The sequence below is a fragment of the Mytilinidion resinicola genome (assembly GCF_010093595.1).
Source record: "Mytilinidion resinicola strain CBS 304.34 unplaced genomic scaffold BDZ99scaffold_23, whole genome shotgun sequence".
In the NCBI taxonomy this organism is placed as follows: Eukaryota; Fungi; Ascomycota; class Dothideomycetes; order Mytilinidiales; family Mytilinidiaceae; genus Mytilinidion; species Mytilinidion resinicola.
The window spans coordinates 404,538-427,559 of NW_022985459.1; the positions used below are offsets into that span (position 1 = coordinate 404,538).

The 23,022-nt window shown below is 52.0% G+C and overlaps 8 protein-coding genes across 8 annotated transcripts; 3 read left to right on the forward strand and 5 right to left on the reverse strand.

Annotated features, from left to right (window-relative positions):
- Nucleotides 1-3,793: 3,793 nt before the first annotated feature.
- On the reverse strand, nucleotides 3,794-3,952 carry BDZ99DRAFT_354937 (uncharacterized protein; the record flags this gene model as incomplete). The annotated part of the gene is made up of 1 exon (XM_033714594.1): nucleotides 3,794-3,952. A coding segment is annotated over one exon (159 nt), but the record flags the coding sequence as incomplete, so codon positions are not given.
- Nucleotides 3,953-5,126: 1,174 nt separating this feature from the next.
- On the forward strand, nucleotides 5,127-5,579 carry BDZ99DRAFT_481413 (uncharacterized protein; the record flags this gene model as incomplete). Its single annotated transcript, XM_033722415.1, has 2 exons — nucleotides 5,127-5,134; nucleotides 5,192-5,579. 2 exons carry the CDS (start codon nucleotides 5,127-5,129, stop codon nucleotides 5,577-5,579), a joined length of 396 nt encoding a protein of 131 aa, XP_033571225.1.
- A 1,755-nt stretch (nucleotides 5,580-7,334) lies between these two features.
- On the reverse strand, nucleotides 7,335-8,345 carry BDZ99DRAFT_525856 (uncharacterized protein; the record flags this gene model as incomplete). The annotated part of the gene is made up of 3 exons (XM_033726071.1): nucleotides 7,335-7,477; nucleotides 7,884-8,250; nucleotides 8,331-8,345. The coding sequence occupies 3 exons, from the start codon at nucleotides 8,343-8,345 to the stop codon at nucleotides 7,335-7,337; spliced, it is 525 nt and encodes a 174-aa protein (XP_033571226.1).
- A 2,629-nt stretch (nucleotides 8,346-10,974) lies between these two features.
- BDZ99DRAFT_525857 (uncharacterized protein) lies at nucleotides 10,975-11,352 on the reverse strand (the record flags this gene model as incomplete). Its single annotated transcript, XM_033726072.1, has 1 exon — nucleotides 10,975-11,352. The coding sequence occupies one exon, from the start codon at nucleotides 11,350-11,352 to the stop codon at nucleotides 10,975-10,977; it is 378 nt and encodes a 125-aa protein (XP_033571227.1).
- A 2,543-nt stretch (nucleotides 11,353-13,895) lies between these two features.
- BDZ99DRAFT_371949 (uncharacterized protein) lies at nucleotides 13,896-14,171 on the reverse strand (the record flags this gene model as incomplete). Its single annotated transcript, XM_033714831.1, has 1 exon — nucleotides 13,896-14,171. A coding segment is annotated over one exon (276 nt), but the record flags the coding sequence as incomplete, so codon positions are not given.
- A 538-nt stretch (nucleotides 14,172-14,709) lies between these two features.
- BDZ99DRAFT_525859 (uncharacterized protein) lies at nucleotides 14,710-15,096 on the forward strand (the record flags this gene model as incomplete). Its single annotated transcript, XM_033726073.1, has 1 exon — nucleotides 14,710-15,096. One exon carries the CDS (start codon nucleotides 14,710-14,712, stop codon nucleotides 15,094-15,096), a length of 387 nt encoding a protein of 128 aa, XP_033571229.1.
- A 911-nt stretch (nucleotides 15,097-16,007) lies between these two features.
- Nucleotides 16,008-17,121, forward strand: BDZ99DRAFT_545497 (uncharacterized protein; the record flags this gene model as incomplete). The annotated part of the gene is made up of 2 exons (XM_033726847.1): nucleotides 16,008-16,063; nucleotides 16,114-17,121. The coding sequence occupies 2 exons, from the start codon at nucleotides 16,008-16,010 to the stop codon at nucleotides 17,117-17,119; spliced, it is 1,062 nt and encodes a 353-aa protein (XP_033571230.1).
- A 2,446-nt stretch (nucleotides 17,122-19,567) lies between these two features.
- BDZ99DRAFT_525861 (uncharacterized protein) lies at nucleotides 19,568-20,208 on the reverse strand (the record flags this gene model as incomplete). The annotated part of the gene is made up of 3 exons (XM_033726074.1): nucleotides 19,568-19,930; nucleotides 19,985-20,067; nucleotides 20,121-20,208. The coding sequence occupies 3 exons, from the start codon at nucleotides 20,206-20,208 to the stop codon at nucleotides 19,568-19,570; spliced, it is 534 nt and encodes a 177-aa protein (XP_033571231.1).
- Between the last annotated feature and the right edge of the window lie 2,814 nt (nucleotides 20,209-23,022).

Consider the following 23,022-nt stretch of genomic DNA (forward strand, 5'->3'; position numbering starts at 1 on the left):
GCACCTCAACCTCATTGTGCGGCACCATCCTTTGGGGTAGCTCATCTCGCACATTATTAGCCACCGAATGCTGCGGTGGGGGTCAGATTTCTGCCATCAGCCGTCAGCGAGAACCAGAACATGGTGGATCTTGGGCACGCACATTAGCCAGACCCGTCTAGAGCGATTCGAAATAGAGCTAAGAAAGAGAAAAGAGAATTGGGAGCTAGTTTCTCGTCATTCCGCGCGAGCTTGGGAGTGCGATCGTACTATTGCGTAACTTCCAGTCCGATGGAATCCGCCAGATGCCCGCTATCGAGGTTGTCCCCCTCTCAGGAAAGGACCAAGGAAGCTCCTAATCTATGGAGACCGGATGTCTGTTGCTGTAAAGCCTTACACCACCTCCCATAGGTCCTGGCCAGATAGGCGCCGTTTCACCACCCGCGGCATATTCTTCGAGGACGAGAACGCCTCGCACGTCGATACCGACTGTACATCTTAGGCCCTGCCGAGGATATGAAGTTCAATGTCATTAAGGATGGCTCCAACGAAAGTGGGAAGGCTGAGCCTAGCATAAAACTGCGTCAGGACGTGCTAGATGGAGGACATTCACGAGTAGAAGGTGGAGAAGCTCCAACTCTTGCCCGCGTCTCCTAATTACGCACGTCGATGAATGGATTCACTCCATTTCTGTTCAACCTCGGGAAGTACAACGATCACGAAGGAGTCTGATCCGCCTTTATTGAGCTCGAATCCAGAGTCCAACAAGGACTACATGCCCCGAAGCTGGACCATGAGGGTATCGCAAGCAATTCGAGGAGCCGCAATTGGTCTGCGGAACATGTTTGGTCACTAGTCCCTAGACAGCACCATTGTGAGGTAATGATATCTTTCCAATCGCTCCGTTTCGCTCTAGGCCCCGGACTCACAAGTGACCGTTCAAGCTCATTGCGCTCACCCACCGACAGAATGAAGCTAATGATGGATCTGCTCACATTAGGACAGCAGGTTTGGAAATGCTCAATGAGTGGAGCATAACACAGAGCAGATGAACCGTAGTCTCATCCGCTGAGCAGCTGGCTACCACAAACGTCAGGTTCTTCGAGAGAAAGAAGACAGTGAGGCGAAGGCGAAGTCTATCTGTCAATGACATTTTTTTGAGAAAGACTTCGACGAGCGCATCTCAACAGCCCAGTCGAGTGCACCCGAAGTCGTTCGAATCTGTATCAAGGAAGACTATAAACGCTTACAAGTACCGAGTTTCTCACTCGATTAACCTCGACTCTCCTAGTGCCAACCTTACCTCTCGATTCCACACGCTGAATGCCGGCTCGAGCATACGTCAAGGGACAGATGCACATGATGATCGCCACCCATGGCCTCTGTGCGCCTCCGAAAGCGCTCGACCCAGCGTCCCAGAAGCAAATTATCCGCAAAGCTTTCGACAGGCCGTAGAGACCCACTTAACATCAGGTCAGTCGCAGACTCACCGTCAGACTTCAATAACACCGGGCGTTCCTATACCAAATACTCCTCAGCCTGCTCTAGGGGTAGATCTAGAGGGTCAGATATTTTCGTGGAAACACAACGCAACTTTGGATAAGCGCCTGGGGTTGGGGAAGATTGGATAACTGCGAGCGATAGGATAAGGAATGGGCCAACGTCCCTTCGAGCAGGATACAATGAGCGGTATCGACCGGGTCAATGAACTCTACATGAATGCTAGCACAGGACAGATCCATATCGAGAAGTCGAGGCGGGCACTCGCAACGGCATATATAGCACACTCTACTTGGAGCTGTATCCTATTCTTCGCCCTTGCACGAATAGCACTTTTTTAGTAGCACCTAAGCCTTTCGAGGCCCAGGTTGACGTGCAAGTCAGGTTTCTGCGCCTCGTCGAGGGATTCGCTCCTGACTTCTAGCAATCCTTTGTCCCTTTGGACCACCCGTCCTTTGTCCATTCGGAGGTTGGTCAGGTTCTTTGCAATGTCGAGTTTGCCACATATGGTCCTGGCTTCCATGCGCACTCGGACCACGGACTTCGGCTGGCTGACGGGGTTAAAGGACTCACGTACCGTGTAGAATTCGACTCCATCGTGGTTGCACAGGAACTCGTGCTTGCCTGAGTCAATCCTTTGTTTAGACGCATTCCGGGTTCCACAAGTACCTCCGAGAGTCGACAGGTCCAGTATCTATTCCATGAAGTGCTGATCGCGCTTTGTTCTCATTCCTAGGCGGCTTGGTACGCCGTGAACATCACTTCTAGTGGCTGGAGTAGAGAAAGAAACTGGCTCTGGTAATCAAAAGACGGAATAGGACATCGTTCAGCCTCACCATGATCTTGCTACCCCTCTGTATACGCCTACCCTCAGATGCCGCCGGCCAAACCCCACTGCCGAGCAGCCGAGTCGACTGATGTGAAGCGCATGGCCGCGAGGGGAAGCTGCTTGCTGAATGGAACGGGAGGGAGGAGCTGGATAAGCGAAATAACGAATACAAATTAAAGTAATATGATGCGGCTCATAGCACGGGATACTGTGTTGCGGGCGAGGTGGCTGCAAAGTCGGGGCACCGAACGTGGGTGACAAGGGGAGGCAAGAGTAGCCTTGAGAAGCCCGTCGCTGTTCGCCCGACTTATTGGCGTTACGAAAAACGTACGGAATTATAGTGTAGACAATACATGAAGTAGTAATTAAAGGATCAGAAACGGCTGATACTTCGACCCGTTCGTCGGTTTGAGGTGATGATGGCACTCTAGTTTTCAATATCCGCGACTTTGAAGATGAGCCAAGTTAGGGAACCAGTAAATGAAAATGGAGGATAGGTGACGGCTTAGGATTCTACTCTAAAGTATAGAAAACTCATCGGGTACCTCCGATTCAAACGTAGGATACATGAAACTGGAATAGGCACCTTCGACGTGCCAGTTGACAAGAAGGCTGTGAGTTATTGAGAGGAGATGAAACTGATCGTAGTAGCAGTGTCGCACGAAATGCTCATCGTCTCCTTCCACCTCATTCAAATTTACGAACCTTACTCCTCTGTCAACGGAACGAACTGCTTGATCACCAAATCTTCCTTACATTCCATTTCACACTCAAAGTATTCATGTACTTTGTGCCTCTGAGCGCTTCAACGGAAAAGGGAAACCATATGTCACCAGATTAGATACAGTGTTCTGTCCATTTCACAATCCTACATCGGCCAACTCGATGATGATCCGGTGCATATAGTCGAAGCAATACAGGCATCTTTGCCAATTTCAATCTAAACTCCTTCATACAAGTAATACACGACACCGGCTATACTCTGTCTTCCATCACTCTGTCTGCTCGATCCCAACTTCTCTTTATGTGTCATATTTACCCATTCAGCACCGTCAAGTCTCATCCTATACTCAAAAGAGGCACCCATGGCCTTCTCTGATCCGCGGTGTGTAGGTGGAAGGGTCGACACCGCCCTCGGGAACCCTGCTGATGATGCGAGTGCCAGCATATATTTGGGTGGCATGGGGTTGTAAGGATTAACTGACTCAAGAGTGACGGTGAAACGCTTCTCGATAGACTTCAGGACTCAGGTTAAATTGATGTGAACTCTGATTTCTATAGACGTCTAGCTAGTTGTATATATACTAGGGGAAGGAAGGGGGGCCACCCCTGGGTGGCGCGCTAGTAAGTTCAGCTGAACACTGCACAGCTGAGTTTTCAGCTGGGCTCTCCACAGCTGAGATCTCAGCTGTGTTCTCTACAGCTGATGTTCGGAGTAGCTTTCTAGCATATGAGTTGTTGATCCTAGGTTGTAGTGCTGCAACCTGAGTTCAGGACATCCTCGTCTTCAGCGGTAGCGACGAAGGAGATACTCAGACTCTTGGTGCCGAAGCGACCAGCACGTCCGACACGATGCAGATACGAGTCCAAGTCGTTCGGGAGATTGTAGTTGATCGCGAGATTGATACGCTCGATGTCGATACTATGATGGGATGCGTCGGTGTCCATGCAGGTCCGCTTGTTGAACTCTTTGAACTCCTTGTAGCGCTTGATACTGTTGAAAATTAGCTTATTGCAGACTGATTCTTCAATAATTAAGACGTACCGCTCTTCTCGGCTGACACCAGAGTGAATAGCAATTTTCGGAAATTGGGCTTTTAGAGCAGCCGGTCGATCACGGTAGTACACAGGTTTCCCGTCGACCTACATGATGCTCCATCGGGATAACATCATTTCTGCGGCCAATAACCACCGCATACAACGAAGAGAGAGACCAAACCGTTTCAGGCATTCTGCTCGATCTTCCATTGACTGCCACGCTGTTGCGACGCAAGGCAGCAGAGCCAGTCGTTATCATGCCCGAGGTCTCCATCGTCTTGGTCCTCTTAGACCCGTCATTGTGGTTGATTGCCTTGCCCTACCTGCGCTGAATTGTCCGTGTGTCCTACTGCCAGCCAAGGCGCACCAGAAAAGCTGCCAACTCAACGGCGGGAATGTGGCGTATTCTCTCAGCTCTTTCCCTCATTTCCAGGCTCAGCGCGGCTATCCACTCGGCCGCGTATTTGATTCCAGCATTGTAAAACCCCTCTCGTGCATAAAAGACGTCCTCAGCAGCCTCGAGAGTCAGGCCTCGTCCGCCGTTATCATCCATAGTCGTTCTGGTAGTCACTCCCAAGGCCCAGTGATTGAGATCCACCAGGACGTGTAGTGGTGAAAGAGCCATGTAACTTGATAGTAAAGTCTTGTACGGTCTTGAAGCTGGCGTTAGCTATAGGCCGAACGTTGAGCGGTGGAAGGAGGAAGGAGGCCAGCAGGGAAGGCGGCAGGTAGTAGTCATTCCGGTCTCTCGACTTCTGGTATCGGCCGATTGCTTGCGGTGAGCTAGATCGGCCGCTGCTGCTGCGAGATGTCTTTGATGCAACAAAGCAGCGGTGACATAGATGCAGAACCTGGGGAGACGATGTGATCGGGTGGGAGAAAGAGAAGTCACGCTCTTGATTTTTAGGGCATTAGACGACATCCTGTTGCCCATGCTCATGCCTCCAGGGTTTATGAACGCGTAGGATGCTGCTAGATCTGGGCCACCGCCGTTGGCAACACCGCCCGCAAGGACATGCATCTCATGAAGATTGAACCTACGAGGTGACCAGTTCCCCACATGCCCAGGTAGAAGTGACCCGTTGTTCTCCATCTGTTTTGCTCCCACACGCATATTTGATGAAGAGGATGGCCTGGTCGAAGTCCTAAGTGGCAAGGTCGTTCGACTGCAGCATCCGGTTTGTCTCCCCTCCACACAGCTCAGTTTTGTACTGCGAGAGAGCGTGTCGGTCAACCTTCCGGCGAGGTGGCCACCGAGGCCGGTCAAGAGGAAAGAGAAAGGATCGTTGTGACCTCCGCCGTTGAAACCACTGTTGGAGAAACCAGCACCGGCAGAAGCACGCGCCTGTCAAGCAGAGGTGAACGCCACTTCGACAGCTGTGCTGTCGAAGAGAGTAACCCCGTGCATGCCGCCGTTCGATGCTTACTGGAGGCCGTCTTATGTTATTTGCAGGTAGAGCGGAGAGACATGGGGGCAGCTAAAGCCATCGACGAACAGTTGGAAAGAACGTAGGTGGTGGGTAGGATAACCCGAGTATCGTTCGAGCGTCGCGGTTGAAAGTCTGCAGGCTGCTGGGGTGAGCCAGTCAGTTTGGAATGAATAGATGAGCGCAATGGGAAGCTGGATTCGGACCCAGAGTTGATCTGCCCATCAAGCAGTGCCGGTGTAGCCACGCAATTCTAGGCAGGCGTGTCTATAGACACCAGGAGGTTCCTATCTATCTCCAGCGCGCTGAAGCCGACGATGTCACGCCTCTTGGCGGTCGGTCTGGATGAGGTTGCTCGAGTGGTTGGCTTGAAAAGGAGGCAGAGAGGCAGTTCGAGATGTCCTTATGAGTTGTGGTCGGAGATGGTTGTTCGTCTTCTGTGGCTTTGCTGGAACCTGTCCTGATCGATAATTTGTACAGTGTCGGCATGGTGCTACGCGCTAGTCTCCATGCGGTCGGGTGGAAATAAATTAGGTTACGAGAAATGATAGGGTTTTTGGCGACGACGCAAGCTTCTCGTAGACTGAGAGGGACTCATTCAAATAGTTTAACATTTTGCGGAGGATGGTAAAGAGAGTGGACAGCTTGAGGTAGCAAGAAGGTGGTGCGGCGAGGCCAGCCAGAATGCCACGTAGGGCTGCGCACCGTGTTGAAGCGAGCAAAGTAGCAGAAACGCTGTACACGCGAACCATGGCGCTAATTTAAGGAGATATCGTATAGACTTAGCTTCTAGAAAGCCATATACCGGACGTCCTCAGGAGTGGCCGCGATGCTGGTCGAAATTGTCACTGAGACTCAAGTCCCACATCACGATGTAGAATCGCCGCACGGCAATAGCGCACCAGGGAGACAGTAAAAAGAATGCTCATCCTACATCTAAATCTACGCAAAATCTCACAGGAGAGCGAAGAAGATCTTATTCACAAGTCATAGTGAATTAGCAAAAACAATCTCACTCACCCACTGCGCGACTCGAACTCCAAAAAAATTTCGTAAGCTCACTTTGATAAAGCGTGTCATCCTTAGTGCAGGGGCCATGCTAATCTTCTCTGTGTTGTTACGATGTGACCAAATGCCCGAAGGCGAAGTGAGCTAAATTCTGGCCAAATATATACCCTTAGAACGGGGCGCGTCAGTGCGCGATTGTTTGCCCACCCACCACTTGTTGGGGGAAAGCATCACGGGAGATTTTCGGCAAAGATGTCATTATGCACCTCCGAATTGCCAGTTGCATGTTACAGCACTTTGCGCGTCATCGTCGTCGCCGGCCGCTGCTTAGCGCCCTGTCGCCGCCCTCCGCCACTGAAACCGCATTTGCGACATATGCACTTTGGGCTCTTCACACCTTAGGTCACGCATCTTACTTTTCCAAAGAACATCCTCGCCAACTTGCTTTTGAAACCCACCACAACGTTCAATCCCATCAATTTCGGCGCGTCAGGACTTGGACTTCATAGCTGAGGGCCATCAAATGTCCTGACATCCTCCAGCATCACATCACCCACCCCAAAGCGGAATCGAAGTAGTTATAATATCAGTGTCTTCTGCATTCGGGTGTTCCTGTCATCGTGCCTGGATTTACATGCTGTATCTTGACCGTGAAATGCACTCCGTCATTACTCCCTATCGAAATCATGGCCGCTACTTTCCGCTGAATCGAACATAGCCACACACCGTCATCATCCCAAAGCATGACCTCTTACAACCCAGATCTGCCCTCCGCGTAGTCTCCGACTCCCATATTGGCGCGCTGCCGCGTTGAGGGCGCGGTTGAACATCCCTCAAGCCACGTCCTCCATGCGCTCTTCCCTCTCCTCAGCCCCATCAAGTCCCACCACCGTCTCCTCCTGTTTATCCTCGCTGATGGTGAGGCGTCGAAAAGTCTCCAGAGCTCTCGCCTCCGCTTCACTCGACATGCCTTGTTCTGCATCACTTCCATTAGCACCGACAAGCACAACAGACACAAGAAGAAATGTATGTTTGAGCCCATGACACCTCCACCTGCGCTACAGGTAGCAAGGCAATGCCAGCGCCGTGGTATCTCTGGTGACTCAGCCATCGCCAAAATGCAGCCTCGACCCTGCCCAGCCTGCAAACTTCCGACCGCGGCTTGCCGTAGTAATACTTGAGGGCTCATGCGCCGATCTCGATCGTCCTTCGACGAGAGAATCGACCGGACCCCCACGCGCGATGACTTTGTTTGTTCTTGGTCCTCCAGCTGGGAGCGAGGCTATCGGAAGCGCGGGCTCGTGCGATGGGGAGGGGCCGGTGTGTGGTATACCGGGAGCGAGGAGGACGGGGAGAAGGGGATGGAGGAGAAGGCAACCTACCGGGATGTTCGAGGGCCGGGAGGGCGTGCTGGGAGGTCGTCTTGGTCTTCACGGCCTTCAGCCTGCGATCGCGCTTCTTCTCTGCTTGCCCCTCCCTCTTGATGAAGGCACGGAAATCGGCCCGCTGCTGACGCGTGGTTTTCTTTCGAAGCACGGCATCGAGCAGTTTCGCGTTGTCGCGGTCGAATCGGCTATCATCGTACAGGCGGCGGAGGGCTTTGCCAACGTTGGGTCTACCCGCGTTCTCCGACCTCCTAGCAGCGGAGTTGACAGCCCGGAGGACAAGGGCGTCTTTTGCGGGCGTCCTCGTAGGCGTCGGGGTGGCGATGGGTGTAGGCGTATTTGAAGTTGGCAGTTGAAGATCCATCTAGCGAACATTAGCCTTCCAACTTGAAGTAAATGTCGAAATCAGAGCGAAAAGAGCAATATGTACGAGCCCAGACACACCTCCACCGTCGCCATTGTGCAGAAGCAGTGCTGACTACGTGGTAACTCTAAGACATCAGTCATCGCGGAAAGTGCTGCCCCGACTCTGCTCAGCCTGCATCTTGCCGGCGCTTTTAACTTTTCCCCGTGAGTGCCAGAGGGCTTACGCGGTGACTAGGAAGGCATCACGCACCGCTGGGATTCGGCATCAACCCTCCGGTCGGTCGCGATGACTTTGATTGATCTTGGCCTCCACCCATCCGCGAATGAGTGAGGCTATGGAGAAGCCAGACTCGATCGACGGTACGAGGCCTGAAGGGAACGAGCAGAAGGAGAGGAGCAGAAAGAGAGGAGCAGAAGGGGAGAAACAGAAGGGGAGAGACACGAGCTGGCGAATACGTACCGTAGATTTGAGGAGCTGCGTTGTGAAGTTTGGGGTTGCGCTGTGTAGAGGGTTTGTTTTGGAGAACTTGCTGTTGTGCGGAGCCCTCGGCTTGTAAGCTAGTGGAGGAGGTCTGTGCACACTTCTCCGCCATTTCGGCGTGCTATTGAGTTTCGGGACGTCAGGTAGATCAATCAATGCTTTCACATAGCCAATATGTTTCCGAATACCTCGTACGCCGTCGTCTAAGAAGTCGGGGGCACTTTAGAACTAAAATGTGAACATATATTCATTCCTGCCATCCTGGGCGATTTCAAACGGCATAGCGGGCCTGATTGTCAGCATTGCAATCGTTTCTCACGCAAATCACACACACAAAATATGCACAGTGTGTCATAGAGATAGCATATGACAGAAAGAGCTTAAGAGGCAGTATGAGCATTCAAATCTCGCGTATATCAGCGCGAGGCTATAATAACGACCCATAATTATTTCCCCTCGAATCCGCCACCAAAGTTCCAGGAGACTCGAGGCTGGTACCAGTCTCACACCATCTACCCTTTCTCCATTCCCCGTGTTCCTATATACAGCTTCAACTCGAGATGGTCATCGTTCGCCGTCTATCCTAACAACCATGTCAGCACAATCTCATACTATGTCGACAAAACAACGAGACGCAAACAACGCAGAAAAAGCAAATATGTACGAGGTGGGCCGCCCGAACGGACCCCATTCTAGCAGAGCAGGCAGCTGAAGCCGCGGATCGCCCTTTCGTCGCTCGTCGTGCTCTTACGACTCAAAGGGCCCTGCTCTACCCCAAATTATACAGTCCGATTCCCTTGTCCAGTCTCAGCCAAGTTATCCCTGTGGCTTTTTCCCCACACCCACTGAGCACGACGATTTGGTTTGATCTTGGCCTACAAATCCAGAGCGAGAGCTACGAGAGTCGGGCTCGGTGGACTGAAGTGCCGGAAGATTGTCTCCTTTTGACGTTGATTCTTGCGAACAAACTGGAGAGAGGGAATTTGGAAATGGAAAACGCTCTTACCTGCGCGAGAGCTCGCTCAGCCCGTCCATCAAAATCGAGCGGCCAGTGAAGAGAGAGATCCCGGCAAATTCGTTGACATTGACTGGGGGACATATCTTTCAACGATCGAGACATGAACTAAAAGCGGCGGGACGACGAGCCGAGCGGAAGGTTTAATTAGCTTCGAGTCGCCCTGGTAGTCAGATCCGCAAACAGCGCTATCATAGATCTTGGTCGAGAAGTAACTGTCTCCGCCAACGGTGGGGCCAGGAGTGGAAAGGGGGAGGTCGGGACTTCTTCAAGCCTATATTGGCCTGGTACGGCGTGGTAGACATTCATCCATGTCGTTGGTATGGTCGGCATGCTGCGGTGCAAACTACCAATCTGATCCAGCATCTTGTCACCCTTGGAGCACGTATTGCCAGCTATTGTCCAAGTCAAGCTGTTCTCTCGGATAAGATGTAAGTGATCAAGAGTGGAAATGTCGATGTTCGGTAGGCTCTCCTTGCTCGTGAGCATTTCGATATCCTTCTACCGCGCGGCATCGCCATTGCAGACATCCCTCTTGACCTCAACGATGTACTTGATGGAACAGGCGTATTCGTTCTTGATCCGGTAGGCTAACTTTCGGGTGTGGCAGATGAGGAGAGTGGATGCAACCGGGAGTGACAACGGCGATGTGCGGGCGTTTGTTCTTACTCGCAAATATCTCCATATCGTTTTAGCATCGGCCGAGGTGAGCTGGGTGGAGATGAGAAGAAGGAGGAGGCCACGGCAACTGGGGTTGGTTCGGGGCCTGGTCTGGGCTCGCTGTCGTTGGCTAACGGGGCGTTGTTGCTCATTTTGGAGTGGCTGGCCTGGTGAAGTGCTTTCTCGTGGGTGCCGCCAGGGAAGACGGCCATCTAAATCTCGTACATTCTATTGCTGGAGCAGACATGGTCATGGCTGATCCAGGGGCTTTGACAAAACCAGGACGATGGGCAAGTGTGTGCCTGCTCATCTAAGAGAGAATCCAAGATAATGTCAAACAGGGCGTAAGAGCTTCGAGAGACTTTGTGCCACTGGGAGGGCTGCAAGCTCTATGCGGTAAGCTGGCATACTGAAACTCTCACATAACGAATGCTTCTACCTCTTGGTTGCTCTTCTCTGAAAGCGGCCTCGGGTTGGTAGCAACCGTGGACTCGGGTCCTTCCTACGTTGTACAGCTGAAACCGAGCTACGCTTCTAAGCTGATATTTGTGGCAACTAAAGAGTCGTTATCCGAGTGTTATCCGTCTAGCCTTGCAGCAAAAACATGGAGCACGATTGCGACCTGGTTGCGATGACACAACAATAATCATCAGATTGTTGACGCTGGTCAGGGACGCATAAGTGCCTTCACCGAGCTTCTCCAGCTGCTGGATTGAACTTGGGTGCTTGCGGTTGTCCATGGTTATCTGCTGACCTCCGCCGAGATTTGTGACTGAGATAGACGAGTCGGTGTGCGCGTTCAGCGAGAGCGTGCCTACGTGTGTTGTCCGGAGCGTTCCTGGAGGGTTCAATCCTTGAGAAATGATTTGAATACGTCCTTTTGGTCGATTGTTCTCCTGGTTCTCGTTTCCAGCATGCGCGGTTCCGAGTTGTCGGAGGACCATATCAGCTACAAAGTGCGGAAGTACGAGTTAGCTCGCGCACGACGCTGGGTGCAAGGGACTAATGAATCATCCCACGACGTACCACTAAGCTCCGTTTTCAAGCTTGCTGATAGACACACATGTGTTGCCGTTGCATATGCCTCCAGCCCCATTCAGCCACAAAACTCCTTCCAACGATCCATTCAATGAGGACCTCAAGCCATAGCAGTGAATACGCCGTTGATGACAACGCCAGCAAGAAGAAGCCCGACAATGAGAGAGTCAGGCGTCGTCGTCGGGACGGCAGGGGCACTTGAGGACACCGTCGGTGTGAGTAAAGCCAAGTCGAAGTATCAGGCGACCGGTCGCTCTCTGATGAGGTTGTGCTGCACATCGCGGTGCTTCTCAATGGGATGGTGCTGAGGTCGATGAAGGGGTAGTAACAGAAGAGTCGACCAGTGGCAGGATCATCCTGAGGTCCTGGGTGGCGTAGACATGGAAGTTTGGCTTGTACTCGGGGAATTGAGAGATGCCCGGCCAGAAACGCTCAGAGGGGTTATCTGTGAGGCGGAAGGTATTTAGGAGCACTCTACGTGATCTGATCCTGGGTGAGACTGTCCGGCCTTGCAAGGTACCTGGCGCTGGCTGGTGAGCGTATAAGTAGCTGGCGTTTGAGAATCAAGATCGTTTCTTAATCACACTCTTTTGTGGCGCTGTTGGTAAAGCTAGCTGCCCCGGCTTCACAGAGACCACCGGTAGCCTCGGTTCCCTCCATAACTTCACTTCCATTGGAGATGTTGGTATATCTGACGTGGGAAAGGCCAAGCGGGCGACCACCGTACTGGTATCCAGTGAACTTGGCTGTACGAAGGTTAGTTGGTATCTCTGAGCCTGACAGGACATGACGTGCAAATGGCAGTGGCAGCGTCCTCCAACTTCTCGAACTGGACCACACCTGTACCACAGGAGCGACCGTTTGCTTCGTACTTTTGCTTCGTACTGGATCTCGGCGCGGCTGACGTTGCCGATGGTGCTGAACAGCTGATCTTCGTTGGTAGTGCCAGGGAACAGAGGACTGCGGTCGACAAATCGAAGTTGGCGCAACGGCAGCTCGAACCCCTCGACGGCTAGCTTTCATAGGTACCGGCAGCGAGTCGTCGCGAGAGCAGCGAGTCCTTTGCATGCTTCATTGGCGAGGAATTTGTTCTGTGGTCGCAACGCTGCACATGACGCCCGCTCGCTGTTGCTTCGTTTCTATCCGCCGGAGCTGATGAACTTTTGGGCGAGGCTCAAGAAACTGTGTCCGAAAGGGGGGCCATAAGTACGCGGCTTCAGTCATCGTGCTCAGGATCGAAGAAGTTATTCCGAGGTTTTGTGTTGCTGGACAAGCTGGGGCACCGGTCCTCTAGTAGAGGATTGGCCACTGCCGGAGAAAGCCCGCCTAAGCCAGGAAGGGCACTGCAGGCGAGCAGCGTCAGTGGGACTGGGCTGATATAAGCCAGCGTCATGCAGCCAGCATCCTCGTTGTGAAGGCAGCTGATGTGAAATGTAACATAGACAGTGATAGAGAGCAGAGAGACGGTGATCATGTGCGAGAAGTGTACAGTAGAGAAGTCACGTTTCGATAAGCAAATCGACAAACCCCCGTCTCATAACATCGCTATCAATAACTCTCAAGGAGACTCACTGCCACTGAAACCGGTTTTCTGTCTTCAGTAGGCTTAGTTAGAAAGAGCTGCAATACACCTTCATGCAAACAAGAACGAAGGGACGCAGCATGCTGACGTCAAGTCAGAGAGTGTCCCCTAGGGACATGAAACAGCGCGCACCAAGCCAACTAAGTCACTGAGCGCTTAGAAGTTATATAATCAAGGATTACAAGACATTCAAGCAGAAGGGTCGATGCTAGATTTAGAGCAAGAATTGGAAAACACCCAAGACATCACAAAAATACTAGATGGCACTCTTTTTAAACGAATTCCTCAAAGCATGCACTCAGTAATATTCATGTGCTTATAAGCTGTTCAATGCCGTTTGTCAAGACTATTACATCCGACAATTACAACTCTATGGCCTTCATTAGCTTGCCCCAAGAGTGTCTACCTGCTGCCAACCAAAGACGAGGATGCTGGACCATTTCTCAACGATTAAGTGCCTGAATGCCATGTTCACGGTCGTGAGCGGGAATACTCCTTAGTATCCAGAACGGGAATCTTGGTGGCATGATCCATGTGTCCAGGTAGTGTTGCGTACGTGTACGCGCCAGCTTTCACAGAATGCCCAGCCTGCAGGTAACACTCCGCCTTGTCGTCGTCATCGTCATAGCTGTGAAAATCACAGTCTCACCATGAGATAATATCCATACTGCCCGAAGCCGCAGCTAAATCTCAGAACTGATGTGGGATCTCCTTAGTATAGCGGAAATCGATGTTCAACCCAAAGCTGCCCAAACGAATCATCGCATCGCGGAGTGGGGATCCCTCTGGTAGGTTGTATTTGGAGAATATGAGCTTGAGGTGGTCGGCGGTGATGAAGCGGCCATTAATGTATCCGCGGACGAGCTGTAGAAGAGCGTCTATTACGGTATCCTTGAACCAAGAGTCCAGGATTCGTTCTCCGAAGATATAACAGTAGACCAAAAGGGTGAACTCGGCGTCGAGAGTGTTTGGTGTTGGGGCTTCCAAGGTAGTGTCGAGCCTATCGGTATCCGCCCAGTACTGGTAGATGCTGAAGACGCGAGGAGAAATATCCGGCATCTTTATGACACCCTCGACGGACTCCAGCCAGCCTCCTCGTAGGGCACCTTGGAGGAAACCTGAAGTTCTGTAGAGGGTATCCTCGAGGATGAGGAAATTGGTGTCACGCTCGTCGTTTGTAGACGGCTTGATCTAGACCGTGATCATGCGGCATACTAAATTGAGATGTTGTAAGATACATGTTTCGCGATAAAATGATCTAGGCTCAACATACTCTGCTTTTGGGCCCGCTTGCGGACGAACCAGGTGCTCCAAGCAGCCTTCGACTTGGTAATCCAAGGCATGTTGACAACCGAATTTTTTGCGGGGGGTGAGCGCTTGCAATACTGTTGGTGTAGACAAGGGCATCTCATAGTCTCGAAGGAGGAACACTATCCAGAAGAAGCAAAGGCCCCTTTATCACGTGCTGCAATGTACTAGCGCCCCAGGCCTGATCAACGACCATCAAATGTCCTTTTCTCTCCCTCAACTTCAAACAAGACAAAACTCTCATCGTCTTGAACCATCAGATCTCCCATCGACTGCGCCTTGGCGCCATCATCAGCTCATCCAAACCTTCTCCGACGCTTCACAACTCTCATCCATTTCGCAACCGCCAACAAACAGCCATCACGTCACCAACATGGAGAGCCACCAGGCAATCCTTGACAACGTCACGAATGCTACCGCCCGCCGTCGCGAGTCCGGCCCTGCTGCCCAAGCTGTCCTAAACCTCCATCGGATGCGGGGCGCTCGAAGCGCGGGTCGACGCCTACAGGACGCAATCGGAAGTACTGAGATTCGCCAACAACTCGATCAAGATAGAATCAACAACATTACGGCTACCATGGAGCGGCATATCACCAACCAGGACGCAGAGCGCCACGCTCTCGAAGCGAAGGTCCGCCTGCTGGAGTACCTCTCTCGCCAAAAAGATATCATGATGGGGGCTTTGGAACAAACTCGCGAGGCAAAGGACGTCGAGATCGCCATTCTCGAGCGAACCCTACAACACAAACCGCACTATTAAAGGCCTGAAGGAAGTGATCCAGGGGCAACGCTAGGGGAAGTTATGGAGGAAGCACGGCCGATCGAGGTGAAAAAGGTGTAATATGGAGCGATATGGCAGAGTCGCTGGGGCTCCCTCATCCTTGGATAGGCCTTTCTTAGGCGTTTTGCTATTCTTCCTAGGCTTGCCGCTGACACCTTAATGCAATGAAAGAACCACTCCGTTTTCTGCACTCTCGCTCTAGTTCTTAGGATAATTGAAGCCTTCGATACTCGTACACGGTTCGGGAGATGTTCCTGTCCCCTGCAGTCGTTTGCGGTGTCTTAATGCCTTCACAATTTGTCACGAAAATACACTTATGTTGACAAACTATATCTAGAGATCTACAAATGGTTAATGATGTAATAGTGCTAATTCGGTCAAAACTGCTCCGGCATGCCTTTTAGAGCTCATTCTATATTCTCCAGTCTCTACACATCGAGCCAGAGCAATGCTTAAATATCAATTCTACGCCCGTAAAAGACCGTCTGGAGCGCTGTAAAGCTTGAGCAAAGGTTAAACCGTATCCATAAGTCTCGCCGTGAGAAAGAGGAGACTAGTTTTCCGAGGTTCATTTTCGATGTGAGAACGGAAGCATGTTGTCTCCTCTCTATACTCCAAATTGAAAATGGGCACATCGTGTCTCGATTCTCATGAAAGCTTCAGAGGGCTTTTTACGGCGTCAACTCGTTAGCAGCATTCACTGCCGCCTGATACTAGTATAACCCCCACAGAATCCACCAACTTTATGTGGGAATTCACCCCTTATATCGGGATTGCCAAGACGTTTCTGGTGTTCTGCATTTATATTTAACTCCTGAGCCACCCTCGAGTTCTTCAACATCCCACAACCACGTCACTCCCCTACCTCCAAATCAACACACCCACCAACAATGCCTTTCTCTGGGCAAATTCTCAACATCTTCTCCAGCCCTAGTAAGCAGCCAAAGTAAGTCCGCTTCCGCATCAATGCGTTTTGCATCACGCTGACACGACCAGATTCCCCCAGAAACGTCAAGCACCCAAGACGCCCCAGACAACCCAAGCTTCTTCATCCATGCCGACTTTGTCTACCTGGACGCCCCAATCACCGAAGAAGCCCCAGCCAACCCAGACCGATCCATTCTTGTCGACGCCTTCCACCAATACCCTAGATGCCACGCCATCTGGACCAGCAATTGAAAATGCTGGTTTGCAGCGGCTAGTCTCCGCCAGTCTCGACCTTACTCGGGTTGAGACACCCCAAGTACCCAAGACGCCCCAGCCAAAGGCCTCTCTGTCCGTATCGACACCTTCCATCGCTAGCCTCGACCTCACGGGATCCGAACCAGCAATCAACGAGCTCGTTCTGCAGCAGCCAGCCTCCGCTAGCCTCGACACTCCTCTGACTGGAACAAAACGCAAGCTCACGGACTCTATTTCCTCCCCCCGGTCCGAGAAGCAGAAGATTCGCAAGTTCCTCTTCCAAGAAGCCAAGATCCTCGACATCCCCAACAAGGGCGCATTCAGCAACGCTGAGGTCAACATCATGGTCGAGGCAATCCGGCACAACGAGGGGGTAATGGCCAAGTGGAAGGAGGACATGATCAAGCATGTCGATGCCCATGAAAAAGCTCAAGCTCTTCGAACTAAGGTTGTGCAGTGCGTGGAGAAGAAAAATAAAGTGCTGGAGCACTATATTGATGTTGAGTTGAAGGCTCTGAGGGAGGGGAATAAGGGGATGAGGGAGGAGGTTGTTAGGAAGAACCGGAAGTTGGATGAGGCGGAGCGGAGGATTGAGGGGTTGTTGAAGGAGCTGAAGGGGAAGGAGGAGAATGTGGATGACGGGGATAAGGGGGCTGACGGGGAGATGGGAGACGAGGGATACAAGGTGACCCAGGGGGACGAGGGGGAACAAGGGGAGATGGGGGACGAGGAAGAGGAGTGGGAGTCCCGGGAGCTTGACGGGAAGCCAATGGACGTCGATATGGGTCGCCGGGAAAGCCACTTCGGACGAAGGATCTGATTCTCCTGGTATTGTGTGCTTACCCCGATGCTGGAGATGGAGCACATGAAGCCCCTTCGCGGGAACTGCTAGCCTCTAGGACAATGTAGCAGAGGGCCTGAGCCACGGGTTATTCCATTGGCAGTCATCACTGTCATATAGACTCCAATGATCGGCTGTAATGCGAATGTATTCTCCAATAAGTCTGACTTCAGGTATCTGTGAAATATGATTAAATAAATTCCTCCTATGACTAGACCAAAATAAACGTCCTTGGCGAGTAGCTTACACCACACTCGCTCTACTCACACTCCTCCTTCCTATGCCCATCACCACACCCAGAACTCGCATCTATTCACACGCACGCACCCACAGTCATGATCCACGATGAAACTAATTGCGACGGCGGCAAACCCATTGAGAACCGCCAGTCAGCCAGCTCGAAAGACCAAGAAGCAGCGCAAAGTGTGTTGAATTCCGCGTCCGGTGACTTACCGCTAACCTCACCTCCGCAGACACCCCCGAGCAAGTCGACGCCGCGAGGAGGTTTAATTAAGCCAAAAATCACGCGGAAAATGAGAAGCGCCATACCAATGCGAAGAAGCGCGCCGAGGAGAGGAATCCATACAATCATTTGCCGCTGTGTGAGGAGCTTCATGGTACTTGCAGCATTCCGATCAAGAAATAAGTCCGGCGTTCTGGATAACGATTAAACTCGCGAGGCTACCCCGGACATCATCAGCAGTGTGTACGCAGATTGCGAATGATCCACTGCCCTTGGTTTGCCTTAGCACGTTGGAGTCCTACAGACTGTGGCAGGAAGTTGTACATATACATATGATACGGCGGTATACGGCGATATTAGAGCCTCCACGGGCCAACGTTTCCCGTCTGTCCTCCTCTCCTCTAAACAAGATGTAAAGGTTCACGGGATGCAATACAGCCTCCTGTTTCTACGTTAGCAGATTTGGAGCATAGCTCTACGCGCTTCATATCGTTTCAATTGTACTGCTGTGCTACGTACGTTGTTAGTAGCCTGGATCACCCCTGGAGCATTCAACAAGTCGGAATTGTGAATGTAACGGTTGAGACATCGTAAAATTTAGGCTCTAGACTGTGAACCTCGGATAGCAGCAGACCTGTTCTCTTGGGAATGCTAGATGGAGCCATAGCAGTGTTTCTTTTGGAGGCAATTACAGCTATTCCAGACGCCCCCGGGGGTTATGGGGCCATGAAGAAGTGAATGTAAAGGTCTAGACATCGTAGTCTAGATTCCCGATCGTGACATTCACACAAGGCTACGTTTTCTCGTGCGTGTGAGGTTAGGTCATGGAAGCGTTCCTCTTCGGGGCCAGGATACCTATTCGAGACGCCCCTGGGGGTAGAGATACTTGAACGGGTGAATCTAAAAGTTTCCACGCCATGAATCACACCCTGGATATACGATCAGCATTCTCACACCTATTTCCTACGCCTGACGAATGAGCTTGTGTGGAAGTGTCAATTGGGACTGTAGATAGCGGTCTAAGACACCCCTGGCCTATGGAGAGTTGAAAAGCGTGAATGTAAACCTCCGCTATACGAAATACGGGCCCTCGTCCCTGACGTTGGAAATGGAGGTGAGAATTACGACCCTTTCATGTCAGCCCCATCCTACCCTCTTTTCGCACACGTAGGTGACTGCTTGGAGGACTCCTGGAGGTGTGAGCATGTTGAGGACGCGAATGTAAAGTCCTGTAGCATAAAGTTCAGGCCTGCGCTCGAGTACTTGTACACCAACAAGCGTAATATGTAGATCTTTGATTTGACGACAGACCGTTACTGCGCTGCGCAATTGAGTAGTACCTTGGGGGACTCCAGCGGGATGCAGGGATCGAAAAATCGTGATTCAATGTCCGTAGAAGTTGTGATAGACTGCGGGTAATCGCACCATGTGTAGCCGTGTTTGACGGTGGTGGAAGTCCTCCAACATCTTTTTAGAAGCAGAGGCGTAATGCAGAACCCTATACCAAACAGGAATGAATCCTAGGTATGGTCTGGACGATGGTTAGCAAAGTCTCGGCGTGGGGGTGGCGCGGCAATCCTAGCCAGGCGATCCATGGCTCGTATTCGCGCCGCTCGCGAGGACCATCAAAGCTTGTCTCAACCGCAATTGCTCGAAATGCATCAACTCCAGTGCGCGCCTTGGATTGGGAAGTTCTCGTCAAGGAAGAGAAGGGTCGCGGTTAGAGCTTATCCATGTTAACGTCGTGTGGAGGAGTCACGCATCGTTACCTAATGTGCAAAATACACCTAATATAGGGCCTTCACGTCTTGAATTTAACTCAGTGCCTGGCACAAATTCGGAAAAGAAAGTGACTACATTCCGCCACGAGGAAGGACCCCAATGGGCCACTTATCGTCATCTACTGTACAAAGTTGCACCCATTGCGGGGCTTTTCCGTGCCAAACTTCCCCCAACACCCCGGCTCAGTTCCTAAGGTGGGTGCCAGCTCCCCACTCTCCGCCCACGCGATAGGTGGTCTTTCCACCACGAACGTCGAAGGTCACCGTCGGCGTCTCCCCGGCCCACTCCACGCCGTGGGAGTGCTCGGTGTCCTCTTCTTCCTCTTCTTCGCCTTCTTCTTCTTCTTCTTCTTCTTGGTCTTCTTCTCCTTCTTGCTCTTCTTCTTGCTTCCGCTGGGCCTTGTTGTGCCGGTATCGCTGGCGTGCGCGTCTCATCTTCTCCCGGTACCGTCCCTTCTTCGGCTCCTCCTTCTCCTCTTGCTGCTCTTTCGGCCGGAAGCGTGTGCCGCCTCTCAGGCCCAGTGCCACCCTCTGCTTCGCCATCGTCTACCACAGTGCATCAGCGCCAGCTACGTTAAGGGGGTCAGGAAGCGTGTTTACCTTCAGCAGCTTTGGGGGCTTTGGGGGCTCTTTGGGCCTCAGCGTGAGCTTCATCGGCCAGCCAGCCACGGCCTGAGCGTCGTCTATAAGCATGCGTCAGCGCTAGTTACATCGAGGAGGCTGGAATTCTGTCTACCTTCGGCTTGCGCCTGCTCTCCCGCCGCCGCCGCCGGGTGCTCCTCGATGCCCACCATGGGCTCGCCGATCTCTGGGTTGTTCGACATGATGTGAGAGGTGATGTGGGCTGTGTCTTGTTTGGCTGTGTGAATCGGACGTAGAGTTCGTCGGGTCGGGTCTTGCGCGAGGTTCGGTTGTGACGCGGATGGTGAAGATAAATAACATCAGAATCAGCACAGACCATCATAACCCACTGCATGATTGGCCACTTACCGAGGGCACCCCAGGAAGTGGTACAAAACGTGCCGTATAGGGGAAGCATAATGTCAAGCTTCAAGTAGTTCAAATTAGACTACCGTTTGACTAAGTGGCTGCTTACTAGCTAGGCTACTCCCCACAGTGGTGTCGAAGGAGCAATATTGGAGCTAAACAGTGATGAATCTGTGTGCCCAAATTTATGATCTAGCAATGTACCTACCTAGAGCACCCCAGCGTCTCCCCGAGTAGATGGGCGTCGGCCAAAGCTAAAAGAGCAAGCAATTCTGAAGGCCAAGGCAATAGCTGTGATTCTTATCTCGGTATAGCACGCAGCGAAGCCGTCACGCGACGACATATCTCCTAGGCAACAGACAAGCAACCCGCTCCTCACCTACCTATATATTACAAATAATTTCGCCGTATCTCTCAGGAAAGTTGGCTTAATGGATTTAATCTTATCCTATTATTCTTCCGTCATGTTCGCGCATGACCCTTTCCTTTTGCATTTTTTTTGCATGTGCTAAATATGATAGGAGAGGGGCGGGTTCGAGTCCGGGTGCGGGCCCGCCTGTTACTTTACTTTCCTTTACTTTACTTTTGGATCCGTAGGGCATAGTGAGGGGGTTCCTGTGAGGATTGAAAGGATCTGGGAAAGGTAGGATCCAATTGACAAGCTTAGAGACATGAATAGCTGCTTCACTTTCTATTCTGAAGTTAATTGATGAGTGCGAGGACTACTAGACCTTTGCACCCATCACCTTAAATTGAATTGTATCTCTTGTTAGCCTACCAAGGCGATATATAGGTTGTAAAATCTCGTCCGCCCAAAGGCGGTATATCTAGCTATCTGATCTTCCTGTCTAATAAACAGCAGCCCAGAGCCCGGAGAGTCGTGGCGAGGACGCGAATGTCTCAATATGGAGAGGCAGGGTCCTGACAACAACATATCAGCCTTCAATGCCGCAAGCTAGCCTACGGCCATCATCGACAGGCTTAGACACTGCTACCCAGGTATTCGTTGTTCTGCTTGATATCTCATGCTCATTAAAAGCTCCTTGTCCACCCCGACTGCCGCTGCCGCCGCCGCTGTTGTTCGCGAAACCAAGGTTCGGAATGGGAAAGGAGTAGGAATCGTCAATGGCTGGCGATTGGCCTTTTCCTCCCTAGAAGTTGTCTTGATCCGAGGGGTTGAGGGTTGATATGAAGTCGACGAGAGCGTTTTGATGGGCACGGATAGTAGACTGAGTTGGGAGAGGCGGTGGAAAATCAACCTGGTATATCAACGTTAGCTTTCGATGCAACGGGTTTCTTGGAGTCTTTTGGAAAACACTGGGATGATTTGCTACCCACACAGCTCGTGCTTACCACAAGCCTGAGTCTCAGTCCACGCTGATTCTGTTCTCTTATGCCGCTGCTGGCCAGCGCCTTCTCACGCGGGTCTGGCCATTGCAAGGGACCCTCAATCACTGCATATTGTGTTGTTGCCCGTGGGCTTTTATCTATATGAGGCGTGGTGGAATGCTGATAGAAGATGCTTTCCAGTCGCCAGCTGGGCTTGTAGGATGAATGTGGGCAACTCGTCCTGCTGTTTGAGGGCTTCTGGTCGCTGGCTGCCGCGAGGGGTAGGACAGCTGGGACTGTATTCCTTCTTTTCTCGTGGAGTTGTAGAGCATCGACTCGGAGTTCGCTGTGGAAGCTCGCTCTGCTGTGTTGACCTCGTTTCTTTTCGCCTCTCCTGTCGTCCAACCTTAGTACAACCGCCGCAGAGCCCATCTAAGGGGCATCGCTTTGGGTTGGATCGTGTTATCTTCATTGCGGGGCCATGATTTGTCTTCCCCGAGTCGCCTGTTCTCTGCCTCCAAGTGCTCGTTATCCTCCGCCCCGGTCTTGACCTTCGCTTTGAGCTTGTGAATCTCCTCCCCGGTCTCATCCTGGGCATTCATCTAGTGCTCGCCGTACTCGTAGATGCCGTGCTTGCCGGCAGCGCGCGATATATCCTCCTCGCGCTCGGTAACGCGATCCCGCCGCCTCGGATGTGTGCCTCTAGCTCCTTGAACTGCCCAGACGGGACTCATTTAGGGTGTTCTCCTTGGAATTGCCGCTCGAGAAGGTTGTAAGGTCATGGTAGAGATTTCGTCGTCCGACGCAGGACTCGTAGCAGGCAAGCTGCCTCGAAGGGCGGCAGTGGGAGGTTGGTCTTGTCGGTACAGGCGGTTTCCTGTCCACGTTGTTAGCTATGGATTCCTGAAAATGGGATGGAGAGATCTTTGATATGCTGTGATCATGCCACTCAAAGGATTGTCGACGGAGCCGCCGAAGAGCGCGCTGAGCGACGAGGAAACGGAGAAAGAACCTGATCGGCAGTGTCCACCTGGCTCTCAACAGAGACCGAAGCTTTAGGTCGGAAGAGAATTTGCGACAACGCAGTTGTGGGTGGGGAATCTCTCGATGATATGGGCGTCTGAAGCTGGGTTGATCTCGCCGCGCGCTGTGGTATGTGTAGGCTTTGGCGGAGAGCGGCAACGAGGCGGAGACATCCTGTACTGCTCAAAGATCTTCCGGCCCTCTCAAGGATGAGAACATACTGTACGGGGTTATGATAGAGCAGGAGGCCATGGTGTTTGTGACAATCACCGCCGTCGCGTCTCGAAGCATTCTTGCCA